This window comes from Homalodisca vitripennis, chromosome 5, assembly GCF_021130785.1.
Source record: "Homalodisca vitripennis isolate AUS2020 chromosome 5, UT_GWSS_2.1, whole genome shotgun sequence".
NCBI lineage: Eukaryota > Metazoa > Arthropoda > Insecta > Hemiptera > Cicadellidae > Homalodisca > Homalodisca vitripennis.
In genome coordinates, this window is record NC_060211.1 from 103,122,613 (window position 1) to 103,137,305 (window position 14,693).

General features: G+C 34.0%; 1 protein-coding gene across 1 annotated transcript in view; it reads left to right on the forward strand.

Annotated features, from left to right (window-relative positions):
* LOC124362604 (nucleoprotein TPR-like) overlaps positions 1–14,693 on the forward strand; it is a 77,155-nt gene that overhangs the window by 50,461 nt on the left and 12,001 nt on the right. The window contains 7 exon segments of the mRNA XM_046817254.1: positions 768–896; positions 2,002–2,190; positions 2,719–2,844; positions 3,985–4,110; positions 6,558–6,740; positions 7,797–7,880; positions 8,072–8,156. Coding sequence (XP_046673210.1) covers positions 768–896; positions 2,002–2,190; positions 2,719–2,844; positions 3,985–4,110; positions 6,558–6,740; positions 7,797–7,880; positions 8,072–8,156 — 922 coding nt within the window.

Below are 14,693 nucleotides of genomic sequence, written 5' to 3' on the forward strand. Positions count from 1 at the left end.
GTTTTGTATACAACCAAATTAAGGTTGCGGTAACTAAAATACTTTTTACTGAATTGTATAATATGATCATCCTTATATTAGACAGAATATTGAAAAAGAATGTGTCTCTAAACACACTTTCTTTATTGATTCTTGACAACTAAATATTACATCAAAGCTTGATATACTGTATTTAGTCAAGAGAGGGAGTTTTGCTTGTTTTAAAAAACTAACCCAAACATCTTAATCTAGATTAAGAGCTTTGAAAACCTCTTAAACAAAAATTCTTGTCTTTTATGGAAAAAATTGTTGTAACCTTCTTTAACTTTCATAGGCTTTAAAAAATATGAAACACATATTTAAACACATATCCTGTTTAACAATGCCATATAAACACACTAAACATAGACATTGAGCTGAATTAAGAGGAGAGCTGATTATATTGTTAGTCCTGTTCACCACAAAGAATCCTTACATTGAAAGACATTAAGAAAACGTTTTGAAGCTTTCTTTTAAACTAAAAAAGGTTTTAATTTTTCCTTTTAGCATTTAAGCATTACTTTAAGCACACACTGTACGTTTCATTACTTCACAATATTATGAAGTATTTGTACATATTACAGTACATGTACTATGTGTTAAATTTATACCTTATAAATCTCACTACTTTGGTATACCGACATTACTGACCCCACACGGTCACTAACTCTCCCAAAGTTGTCTGGCTGAAGTAAGTGTGTCCCAAACTGATTTAAATGAATTATTTCTCACTGAATGTGTTGTGACAGGACATGGAGGTGGAAGGTAGTCAGGCCAGTGTACAGGCTGGGGCCACTGCCAACCCACAGGCTCTGTCCATAGCTCTGGTGTTACCACAGCCCACTGCCCAAACGTCCTCGCAGACTACCCAAACTCAGGTAACTTACATATAATGATACCGTAATTATAAGTTTGTAAATGTTAACTAATCAATGCAATGTTTGTTTGTATAGCAAGTCCAATTTTATTCAAAATAGTTTTAAAAATATTGTTGTTATCCTCATGGAATAAAGAAGTAGATCAACTAGTCATACTTAAAATGTTAATAATTTAGTTATTACTTTTATAATTCTGTGAAGTCAGTTATATATTTATTAACCCATTAATCACTTATCACGGTACCGTCTCGTGACAGCCGACGCGCGGGGTACCAAAACACTTATCAAAAGACGGTACCGTGAAGACAACATAGGTTATTTAATATTTGTTCAAACAATAACATGGGCTCAAAGAACAAAGTTTATACATTAAAATTAAACTTAAAAAAATGTACTGTACATATAAATTTGTATTAACCCCATAACAATAGGAGCGTGATCAGCATTTTGGTACCTCGTCGGCCATCACGAGACGGTACTGTAATGACGATATATGTTATTAAATATCCGTTTAAACATTAGTATGGACTCATTTAATAAATTTTATGTATTAAAAGTAAACAAAAACATGTATTATACATATAAATATGTATTAATCCCAGAAAATGAATGTGAATCAAGGTAATAATACTATACACTTGCGAATTTTGCGCGTTTGCTAGAATTTGTGTAAAGAGAACAAAAATGTTGCATTTCACAAAGATCCACGTAAAATTGTAAAAAATTAAGATAATCAATGAAATAACATTTTCCACATAAAGAATTAAATTTCCTATAAAACTATACAAAATATCATAGGTTATAACTTTGTTTTGTAGTAAAAACAATTTCTTGCTTTCAAAATTTGCAAAACATTATTACTTTTAAAAATTATTCTTGAAATTAAAAATTATAGACTTAAGTGCTCATAAATTACAGTATATTATAACCTGTTTTATTCACTATAAAACAATGGCTCAGTCAACCAAATGGCAATAAAATTGAATGTTTTGTGAGAGTTTTGCTAAGTCCTCCTTGCTTAAGTACAGGTTTTTGTACACAATGTACTCACTATGTAACTTTAGAGAAAGCTTGATATAAAATTAAATCCATTGAATGTTTGTAGTGCCTGCAAGGAAGTGCCCAGGACTCGTCAGTAGGATCAGCATCAGCCAGCTCTCAACAAGAGCAGCGAGAGAGTGCTGAACAGAACGTAGTATCAGCATCAAACCACGTTCCCAGCGACCAGGGACTGGTGTCTGCCAGCAGCAACCAACAGAACATGTGCAGCACAGTTCCGACCTATTACAGACAGGTCAGTTTATCTTTGACTTATATCAGTGTCAGCATTGAACAACGTTTCCAACAACCTGGCACTGGTGCATAGGGCTCATAATTTTATTACTTTTGTAAACAATGAGTATTTAAGTTTTGAATAAGATGGGTTGTTACTTGCAACATTAATAAGGAAACTTGTAAAAGCATTATCATTTAAATTTTATCATTATGTTTACTTAAAATTCGTTAAACAAAATATCTTACCCAAAATAGGTTTTTCAATCAAAAACGCTTTGGGAATATCAGTAGACTAAATTCAATTGAATCTTAGACTTAAACGTGTAACATCTCATACTTTGAAAATAGGTCCTCAATTATTGGAATATTTTTGAATAAGTAAATATTTATAAGCTTACCTTAGAATAAGGATAATTGTATTCAGAGCTATAATTTAAGGTCAAATGTATCCTACTCCTTTCTGGATCTGCCCATCATTCTTAATTTTACATTATTGCACGATTTTTATCTTACATTTTTGGAACGACACTTGGATTGTCTTATACAGGAACTTGAAGAACCTGTGCAGGGTGTGGCCAGCAGTCACACTACAGCTACTGAGCAGTCTGTGGTGGCCAGCAGCGAGTCCCAACTAGCAGAGGCTAGCAACTCTGCTGAGCAGTCTCCAGCAGCTGTGAGTACAATAGACATAGTAGCCACTTTCCTCTGCTAATGAGCTTGTGTCATTGACATATATACTGATTTACGATTGCTTAGAGTAGAAGCAAAATCAATTTAGAGCTGCCCACAAGAGTTTTTTTTAAGATTGTACTAAAACTTCAGATAAGGAGTAATATATATATATATATATATATATATATATATATATATATATATATATATATATATATATATTTATTTATTTATGCATCGTTATATATTTTTGTTGAAAATTACAAAAGAATATAACTAGGTCATAAACAAATATTGAAGTTTTATTTTTGTTATGATTAAATTATCACAAATTATTTTTTGTGCAAAAATGATTTCAATAATAAAGTACATCCAAATACATTGAACCATATACAACTGACAAAATAAAATATAAGAAACAACCCATTAGTTGAGGAGATTGTAAACAACTAACGAATCCATTTTTACATTAAGAATATACGAATTTCCTACATCATACTTCTTCTAACAAAATTGAAAAAACTATAACTTTTCAGTGAGAAGTTATTAAGTGAAGATGTTTGATCAACACAACATTGTGAATAACAATACAAAGGATTAATTTTTTCTGAATATTGAAACCAGTAATATATTTTATTGATCAGTTGGCACTGTTTTTGTTATTTTTAATGATAATGGATTATCACAGTTTCAACTGAACAATTATACTAAAATCTTACAGGTTTAGCAATTATATTTGTTATTTTCTTAATAACACTGTTTGAAAAACATAAAAATCCTTACCTGTAAATACATTTATAATTCAGACACAATTATCTTAGTTGTTATAATTTTTCTCCACTTTAAACCCTTGTTTACTACATTTCAGTCAACAATAGATTTATTCACGTAGTCAAGAGCAAGATCTGAATGCGGGACAAGGACGTGAACTCAGTTTTCTCTAAAATTGAACTTTGAAAATGTATTAAGTTTAATAGCAATAACAACAAACAAATGTAATGACATAAAAATATTACTTATAGAAACTAACATTAAGTTAATGGGTTTTTAATGCAGTGTTGCTAGACTCCTAATAAAATCATAGACTACATAAATAGGCTAATGACAAGAAGAACTATATAACAAGTAACATGGATTACAGGTGGTAGCAAGCAGTTATGCCAACAGCAGTAACACAGTAACCACCTCCCAGGCTGGACCGGGCACCAAGAGGCTCCGCGATGCGTCAGGCCCCGCAGAAGAGGATGCCTCTAAGTCGATGCCACCCGTAAGTGTTGAATACTGCTTCTTCTTTAATATCTAGTTGTAAACATGTCAATTTGATTTCTTTTTACTAAATACAATGTATGATGTGCAAACAAAAATAAAAAGAAGTAAATCAGATTGATGATTTGAAAATTATATTTAAATAAATTTTACTTTTGGAAAGTGAGCATTTCACTTAGTTCCCTAAGCACATTAGTGAAGCATTTCACTAGAGAGACTGCAAATATTTCATATTTGTCTATCTGTTCACGATATCCCAAGAATAAAGTGACCTGTTGGCTTGAAATTTTGTATTAAGTTTCATTTCTATGATGGCAACATCGAGTTTAATGATGGGTGCATGTCACTTAGTTTCTTAGAATTGCTACATGAAACCATTTTCTTGTAAAAATAATGTCAATAACAAATTCAAATTTCTAGGCACATACCTAGTGATAGACTGAGCTGACTAGAAGTGACGTAGTGTGCCCAAAAGGGTTCACTTCTGGTTGGTCTATACCTGCCAGTAGAACATTTACTGGTTATAGCAATAACTGATGTCACTTAAATTTGAGCAACCCAATGAATGTTTAGGAGTGGCTCATCACTAACCGCAAGTGGAGATAATGGGGTAAAAAGATTGATCTATAAATACTGTAGACTATGACTCTTGCAGTGGGTCGGCCTCCTTAATGTTAAGAGGTTTTAAAGCCTAAACACTAAACATAAGGGAGTATGGCTTCCCCTCATGACTTGTTCACTTTTGAATGGAAGAGGCTGGAACAGAGCTAGCCTCTCCTTCTTCCAAGATGACATAACTTTGATAGTACCCGTCCTTATGAGAGGCTCGTTAGGTACCCTCCAACCTTACTTACTCTTACTTACTTACTCTTACTTACTTACTCTTACTTACTTACTCTTACTCCTGTGGCCACTCGAAACCCAGATGGTTTTTGACCTCGCCAACAATGTCTCTCCAACTTCCTCTATCTTGAGCCACTTCCAGTGTAGCGCCAATCGTTCTTAAATCCTTCTCCACCTGATCTCTCCATCGCATCCTAGGTCTGCCCAACGGCCTCACTCCCTCTGGTTCCCCTCGCCACACCTTCTTTATCATTTTATCTTCTCCCCTACGGGCAACATGGCCCATCCATCTCATTCTTTTACTCCTGATCAGTGCAATCACATCGGGATCTTGGTATATTTCTTTTAATTCTCTGTTCTTCCTGAACCGCCATATGTCTCCTTCTTGAACTGGTCCAAAAATTCTTCTTAGTATTTTGTTTTCAAAGGTTATTAACTTTTTTTGGGATTTCTTTGTGAGTGCCCATACTTGTGACCCGTACATCAAAACTGGCAAGATCATGGTTTTGTAAATTCTTAATTTAACTTTCCTCATTAATAGTTTAATAGCTTTTGAGAAGTTTTGCAAGGCTCCAGTATGTTCTATCTGTTGCTGCTAATCTACATTGGACTTCAACTTCTTCTCTATTGTCATGTGTTATCGTCATTCCTAAATACTTAAATTCCTTTGTAGCCTTGAAATCATATCATGTCACTCTGGAGCAGTGCAAAGGTCCTTTTAGGACTAAGTGCAATGATTGTGTCCTTATCTTCTTGGCCTAGATGAAAAAATACTGGCTAGGGTGGGATTTACGCTTGGCAGTAACAAGTTACTTAGTGATCACTGACCTCTCATTATGTCAGAAGTCGCTTGCTATATTCTGAAGAAATTTAGAATAACAAAAAATTTGCAAAGGAAATATGTGTTTAAAGCATTTTCAATCAAGTATGTATAGTGTTTCTTTTTGTTTCCATGCTTATGTTAGTTTAAGGATTTAAAATCTATGGATTGTTTTCAATGTACAAACAGTTCTCAAGATTTCAGAGATTTCATTCAAAGTTAATTTTTTTAAGAAGCCTATAAATTGGTTCAATACAGTTCTTATATAATGAGTGTACATGAGCCCAAGATTATAATTAGTATTTTTTATTTATATAGATTATTAAAATATTTGTTTTGATTCAAATTAATGTTTTGTTTTTGTTTAAATTCAATTAAATTAAACATTTTAATATAACATTTTCTACTTTAACATTAATAAAATTGACTTGTTTTATCACAGGTTTGTAAAATGTTGGCTGTTAGTCACTCAGATTAAACTGTGTGATCATTTCAAAACATTTATGTATATATAATTTACAAAAAATTCAAAATTCATCTCTAGTAGGAACTTGGCAAAGGACCAACATTTTCATATGTTTATTTTAACTTTTCCAAGGCCTGATAAAATAGAGTACCAAGTTTATAGAACAACACATTATACTATTTTGTGTTCTCTCATTGTTATCACTCAATAGTACAGTACGTTAAAGAAATATCAAAGTTGTAATTTGTAGTTATTGTGAAAGATTGATTTCTCACTCAATGATAGATAATGTTGTAATGCTATGGTTTACCTACTGCAGGCTAAGCGCGGACGGACAGGTCCAGTAATGGAGGGAGGAGAGTGTTTGCTACGAGCGGACGGGCTGGAGGTGGAGTATCAGGTACCGACGTCCAGCCAGCGGGATCAGGAGGACGATGTCATACTGGTAGACTCAGAGGAGGAAGAAGAGGAAGATGACGACGAAGGCTTGCCAGATGACGGAGTAAGTTTTAGTACACATAACATAGCTATGATGCACCTTTCATGAAGTGCAGCTTGTGGAATCTGATACTGTCACAGATTTTACTCCCGCAAACTGGAGTTACGTTAGTCTGAAGACATCTAAAAACAGTCATTCACAAAGAAGCTCAAAATGATCTCGGAAGAAGAAGTTCAATTTAAATGTATGTTTACACACCCAGACGTGTTGGACCAGGAGCTTTGTCTGAAACCAGTGCAAAAATTCTTTAGCTGTCATAATTTATATGTAAATACAGACAAGACAAAGTGCCAAAGTAAAAAAAAATCAAAATAAACAAGTAATCCACTCATTAAAATTGAAGGAAAAGAAATAGTATTTGTCAAGGAAGTTACATTTTTGGGGCTAAAAGTTGACAGTAACTTATTATGGGATGATCACACCAAAATAATTATGAATAAGATTGATTCTGGCTTGTACGCAATAAGGAAAATGTCTGATACTGATACTTTAAAACTCATTTTTTCACAATATAATTATATGGACTGTATGTATATGGGGCTTCTAAAATGAAAATCTTGATCCAATACTAAAGTTCAAAAAAGATGTCTGAAGCATTTAAAAAATTGTTTAATTTGTAAAGAACGTTGTAAGAAATAAAAATATATTAATTATATATCATTTATATTTTTAAAGCCATCATGTATGTTAAATATCAAATATCCAGCAGTAGTAATATGGTGCATCACTTGGACACTAAATATAAAAATAAATTTGTAGTCTCTTTTCATCATTTGGAATTATATCAAATTAAACTTTATACGTAGGAAATAAATTTTTAAGAACAATTTCTGAGTATATAAAAAAGTTATGGTAAATATATTTGTTTTAAAAGAAAGTTGAAAGAGTTTTTGGTTGGGTTAGCTTTATATTCTTAGAAGAATTTGAGTAATTTCCCTTAAGATCTTTATATTATTTTTGTAATAGTTAATGCATATTGTTTTATACTCGTTAGAGATTTGTTAAAAATTAGATTGGAAACTTAAAGAAAATCTTCAAAATAATTGTTTTAAATTGCAGGGATTGGATGATGGGCAAGAGTTCGAAGAAGAACCTGACAATGAAGAAGTCTACGAGATGGAGGTTTACAGCCGAGATGACCCGGTAAAGGTTCTAAGTTATTACTTTTAATTTATTTACAATATTTTGTTTCTAGAATAAATTATTGAATAAAAAATATTCATAATTTTGAGAGTTGTCTATGAAACTACACAATAAATCAGAATTAGTGGTAATTTTTTTATCTCCTTTGGAACCAGTATAAATCTCTAAATATTGTAACTTTTATTTTTCAGGAAATTGCTAACTACGACATCGGTGAAGGTCCAGACATAGACGAAAATATTACAAACCAAGATAATAATGAAGTTGAAATTATTGGTATGTTAATTTCTTTTGGATTATTATGATATAGTATCAAGTTCTACATCTAAAATTTTGAAAATTCTTATTTTTTTATGATATTATATAGTTTACAGCAGGCCATAAAATCTCAAATATATATGTTACCCTTTTAAGGATTGGCAATTAAAATTTTCTCTGCTGATATTGATTCTATAATCTATTGATAATTTTCAATCAGTTGCTATATCTAACAAGAATCATTTATCAAAAGCGTGTAAAATAAAGAAAAGACATGGTTTGACCAAATTTTTTTAACATTCAATTATATACTGTAGAAGTCACGAGATGACCCCTGGTCTCTTTTCATACTGGAAAATTGAGAGTGCTAATCGCCTCTCTTGAGACTCTAACTATAATCGTGTGCTCTAATGTTGCAGACGTCATTAGTGACTTAACCCTTAGCGAGCCACACATAAATAACCAAAACTACTCCTAAGAGCCATACACTGTAAAAATAAAAAAATTCCCACATACCAAAACCATTTTTTTTTATAATTCTTATAACATAAGAGGTAAAAAAACTACAAATTTTTTTTTTTACACTTTATTGTTAATTTACAGCCAAGAAAAGGTAAAATCATAATTTCACTGAAAAATTTTAATTTAAAATTCTATGTGTTCATATATAAAATTAACAATAGTTGAACATAATTATTGTAATATTTTACAAAAAACAAGCATATAGTAATTTTTATTTAAAGGAAATATAAAGAATATAGTAAAAATGTTTATATACAAATTAAATAAAAGCAATGAAACTAAAAAATTTAAATTTTCCAAGTATAAAAATAATAAAGAACACACTACATTTTACAATATTATAACATGAGAAAACTTATAAATGATACTTATTGAAAGTGAGCTACATATATGTGATCCTTAGGCGTAGGTTTGTTGTGTGTGGTACAGCTCAAAACACAGGTCAGGATGCAAGGCAGGCTTCGACGCGCACGTCTTGCAGGCATAGTTCGTCTCACGACGCAACCCCCTCTTAGTGCACACAACACAACGGAAATACTTTGGTCTCTTCTCCAAAAAATGACGTCCAATAAGTCTTTCTTCCTGGGGTCCTTGTGTCAAACGTCTTCCTTTCCTCTTTGTAGAATTGGCTGCCATTTTCTCACTTACTAAGTCACATACCAGTTTTTTCCTGAACTGTTGGTGTGTTAGTGGTTTAGTGTTACTCTTTATTTGGATGTGTTTGAACAATAGGTAGGAATTTACAATTGATACTTCTAACAACCAAAAGAATACTTTTCTGTACCATTTTTTTGTTTTTCTCATAAACTGGTAAGAAGCGATAAAATGGTCGCTTCTGTCAACTGCGCCCATATGCTTGATATAATCTAGCACTACATTTGGTTTTGCAGTAGGGGGTTTATTTGGCCATTTGCTCGCAACCTCTGTAGTCTCTGATCTATTCCCTTTGCTCTTAGTACTCAGCATGTGTACAACCCTCTTGTCTCTCCAAGATAAAACTAGAGTATCATTACTTCGTTTGGCCGAGATGTCCCCAACCTTCATTTTTTTGGATTGTCTATTCAAATCTGGTGGCATAGATGTACGATTAGGCATTACTGTCCCAGTCAAATAACAATTTATACTCAACAGCTCATCAGCTAGTTCGGGACTAGTATAATAGCGGTCCGTAAATACATGCAAACCAGAAGTTGGATTTTGCGGGTCTTTGTAAATGACAGACTGACACAATAATTTTACAATCTGTGTAGTTCTCAAAAGCGGGGAATTCAATATAATGTCACTTTTTCCTAAGTATGGCAGAAAATCGTAAATGTATCCATTTACACAGTCTGATAGAACGAAAACTTTCATGCCATATTTTGTGGGCTTGTTTGGATTGTAAACCCTGAAACTGACTTGCCCTTTGAAAGAAATAGTACTTTCATCCACTGCAACAAAGTCACTAGTTGTATAGAATAGCTTACATTTATCCCTTATGTGTTCAACTATTGGTTCTATTCTTTGAGTCTTACTCATAGGCGCTCTTCCATCAGAATTATTGAAGTGAAGACTCCAAAATATGTTGAGAAAATCATTTCTCGAAAATACATCTGCAAAAAAAGGAATTTTATCTTCCCATTTTGTACTATGGTAAGATGTAATGTCTGGAAGGGGGATAAAACCCATGTTTATGATCATTCCCAAAAATGCTTTGAAATCAATATCCGTAATCGGTTCCCACCTATTCATACGAGATTGTGGAGAATTTAGTTGAGACTTTCTTTCTTGGGCAAACACATTTGTTTCAGATACGATTTTCGTGATACAAGTTTCGTCAAAAAATAACTGGAAGTATTCTAAAGGACTTGTATCCTTATCAAAAGTGCTAGGTAATACTGGGCCTTTATTGATATTGTACAGAGGAATTGTATGAGATGGGCCTGGATCGTTTGTAGTAACATCAGTCCAAGTGCGTGGTCGGTGATTACGTCTAGGTCTAGGCCTACCTTGTATGTTTGGCTGCATTGGCGGTGGAGTAGCATTTTCCCTTTCAAGAGTTTCATTACGTAATGAAGGAGTTTCTAAAGGCTCAAAATCACTGTCACTAACACTGTCATTTTCATCACGATTATGTAAAATAATATCTTCGGCTTCACTACTGATCGATCCCTCTACGAGTGCACTGCTAAAAGAAGCGTTCATTATTCCTTCCACAAAGTCTTCAAACCCTTGATCGTCTATGTTTGCCATTGCTAAATGGGCAAATAATAGCTAGAAACACTTAGTATTCTAAAAATTAAAACTTGACAATAAAGCCCTGCATCACGATAATAATACATAAACTACACTGTACTTTGATTAAAAATATTGATTAATATATAAATTGAAATGAAAATACGCGGATCGAAAATGGAAGGGCGAATAAACATCTAACCTCACGGAAGGCTACAGGCAGACTGAGCGCGCGTCAGTATACGTCGTTGGCTCTGCGGGAGACAATGTACATCCGGCCGCCCGCCATTTTGTCGCTCGAACAAGAGCCGTGACCTTCAAAATAGACACAAACGGTTGTCCCTTATTTAAATAAACCTTGTTTAACAGTTTTTACTAATTTTGTTACCCAGAAATGCTTTTAAATTATATTTAAAAAAAAATATTGATTTTGCGCCAGTGGACGTCGTTGGCTTTTAGCGCTAGTTTAGGCATGACGTCTAGTAGCGTCATTGGCTCGGAAAGGGTTAAGTGCCTGCAAAATGAGGTGATACTGCTACAACACACTGTGTACTGGGCTAGGGGTCGTCTCATGACTAGTCTACAGTAGCAAGATTTCAGGATTATTGGAGAGTTGAATGTAGCATTAGTGTTTTTGGCAACACAATTGTCTACAACTTTTTTGATAAAATAAAAAGCAAATTAATATAATTTACTTTATTCATATGTATATATGACTAATTTGAATATTAGTAATCAACTTTAAAAGTAAAGCTGAAAGAAAGAATCATATTATATGTGTTGGATTCCAGAAAAAAGGTATAAGATTTTCCTTCAAGATTTCTCAATAAGAAAGCTCGTCAAATTTTGTCAGGGAGGAAAGTCATTGCTACAATTTTTTTGGTATGCTAAGAGAATCTTATCCATTGATTTTAAAGAATGTGCTAAGATCATCACTTCTGAAGCCTACCGCAACACTTTGAAAAGGCTAAAAAGAGCAGTCTGAGTCAAAGTCAAAGTATCTTTATTACATGATCATTAAGAACAGTAATTTGTCAGATTATAATACAAAGTTATTATAATACAATTGTAATATAATAGTTGTGAATTAAAAATTGTTTAAATGTTGAAGGTCATGGTAGTTCTTGTATTTGCAGATTCCAGAAACTCTTCTATAGTGTAGACAGGATTCTTAAGTAGAAATTCTCTAAGCGAGTTCTTCAGTCTGTCGCCTGTCAGGTTTCGGAGGAAGTCTGGAAGGAGGTTTTTTAATTTTCGGCCTATGTATGATGGTTTTTTTTTCAAAGAGGGCTGTTCTGTGTTGCGGAATGGTAAGCCTTGAGGCATGGCGTGTGGGGTAATTGTGAACGTCCATGTGAGTCTGTAGGTCTAATTTGTCGATGTGTAAGGTCGCTTCATAAATGTAGAGTGCAGGAACTGTAAGTATGCCTAGGGTCTGGTAGGCCTGTCGGCAGCTTTGCAGCGGCTCAAGGTTTGCAAGAGTCCTGACTGCCTTCTTTTGTAGTACAAGCACTCTCTTAAGGTTCCCTAACGAGGTTCCCCAGATTATGAGGCTGTATCTAATGTGAGACTCTACTAATGCATAGTAGGCTACTTTTGCCACTTCCAGAGTGCCAACCCATTTGATACGTTTAACAACGTAGATACCTGTACTGATCTTTCTGCAAATTTTGTTTACGTGATCTGTCCAAGTGAGTCCGCTGTCTATAGTTACACCTAAAAACTTAGTCTGATTAAGCACTGATATATTGGGGATGCTTGCAGGTAGGACTTTTTTCTTGCTAAAATGCACTTGTGTAGTTTTGTCAGGATTTATCGCCAAGTCATTTAATTTGCTGTAGGCAATGGCATTTTGTAGAGAATGAACAAAGTTATTATACAATTCTTCAGCTGAGCCATTTCTTAAAAGGAGAGTTGTATCATCTGCGTACATTATGCAGCTGGTACTGTTGTTTTCAATTAGGGCTGGGAGATCGTTAGTCAGCAGAATGAACAGGATGGGTCCTAGTACAGATCCCTGTGGGACTCCTCTTGTAATTGGTTTAGGGTGTGATCTGAACATTCTAGTGAGGTTAGATGTTGTATGCTTAATCTCCACAATTTGAGATCTTCCTTTTAGGTAGCTGTTAAACCACTTGTTTTCTAAGCCTCTTACTCCCAAGGCTGCAAGTTTTTTGGAGATGAGATTGTGTCCCAAACAGTCGAAGGCCTTGCTGTAATCTAGAAATAATGCAGTCACGAATTTTCCTTCTTCTATACTGTCGATTATGGATTCAACCAAGCTTATGATGGCAGATAAAGTTGATTTTCCCTTTTGGAAGCCATGTTGACAGTCCGTAATAAGGCTGTGTTTTGCAAGATGCGTCATTAGCCTCTTCAATACAATTTTTTCTATAATTTTTGAAAATGTAGAGATTAATGATATGGGTCTATAATTTTTGGGGTCAGTTGTTAGCCCCTTTTTGTGCTTGGGATTTACCTTGGAGATTTTAAGTTTTGTAGGAAATTGGCCTAAGGAAAACGATTTATTTATGATTGATGTAAGAGGTTGAGTCAATTCTTCTGCACAATGCTTTACAGTTTTTGAAGAGTATTCATCTGTACCACTGGATGATTTATTTTTTAGACTGTGTATTACTTGTTTTACTTCTTTCCATGTTGTGGGAGTCAGATGAAATGGTTGTATTAGAGGGGTGTTTAGATCCTCTCCTAGTCTGCAATCTCCCAGTTGTTGGTTGTTTTGCTGTATTGTCAGTTCAGCTATTTGAGTAAAATAGGTGTTTAGTTGTTCAGCTACCTGAATAGGGTTGTCTACCACTGCATTGTTAATGTTTAGCTTGGGACAGGTTTTACTAGGTTGTTTAGCATGGCTCTCTATATTTATTAGGTTCCATACAGCTTTGGACTTGTTGTCAGATGTCATTATTTTCCGGGTATTTTCATTTTGTTGTAGTGCTTTTAGTTTATTGTCGTACATCTTTTTCATATTTACCATAGTTTCCCTGTCTTGCACCTTTCCAGTTATTTCATAGGTGTTTAGAGCTCTTAAATAGGCAGCTTTCATCTCGGCTGATTCTTGGTCATAGTAGTGAATTGGTTTATTTTTACTTTTATTCTTCCTTTGAGGGCAAGCGATGTCAAGGGCAGTTCGCAGTACTCCTTCAAATATATTGAATGCTGACTCTGCATCTTCAGCATTGTGGACAGTATCCCAGTTTTGAATGGAAAGCAGTGACTTGAGCTGGTCGAGGTTTCTCCTTCCCATTTGTCGCCGTAGAGTTTGTGTATTAGTATAGTGTTTACTACAATACACACTGCACATTTGAGCTGTATGATCTGATAGTCCAGTTTGTAAAATTGTTGCACTAAGGTCATGTTCTGGAATATTAGTGTATATACAGTCAATTGAAGTACTTGTGTCAGGTGTAATTCGAGTTGGTGGTAAAGGGAGCCTTCTTATGTTTTGTGTTGCCAGCTTGTTGTCAAGCATTATGTGGTCAGGGTGGTTGGGTTTTAATCTGTCAATATTTATGTCTCCTGTCATAATAAACAATTTATTATGTGCTTGTATATGTTCCAGGATGTTTGATAGAATGTCCAAGCTAGTTTGAATGTTTACCCCAGGAGGGCGGTAAACACCTAGGAGGTAGAGATGCTTCCCTCTGATTGTTATGTGAGCCATTGCAGCCTCGAGCAGTTTTTCTTCACAGTAGTTAGTTATGTCAATAGCTTCTATACTGTTTATTAAGCTGTCCTTACAATAAATAGCAACTCCTCCCAATTTATGTTCTTTTCTGCAGTATTCAGATATGAGAGTGT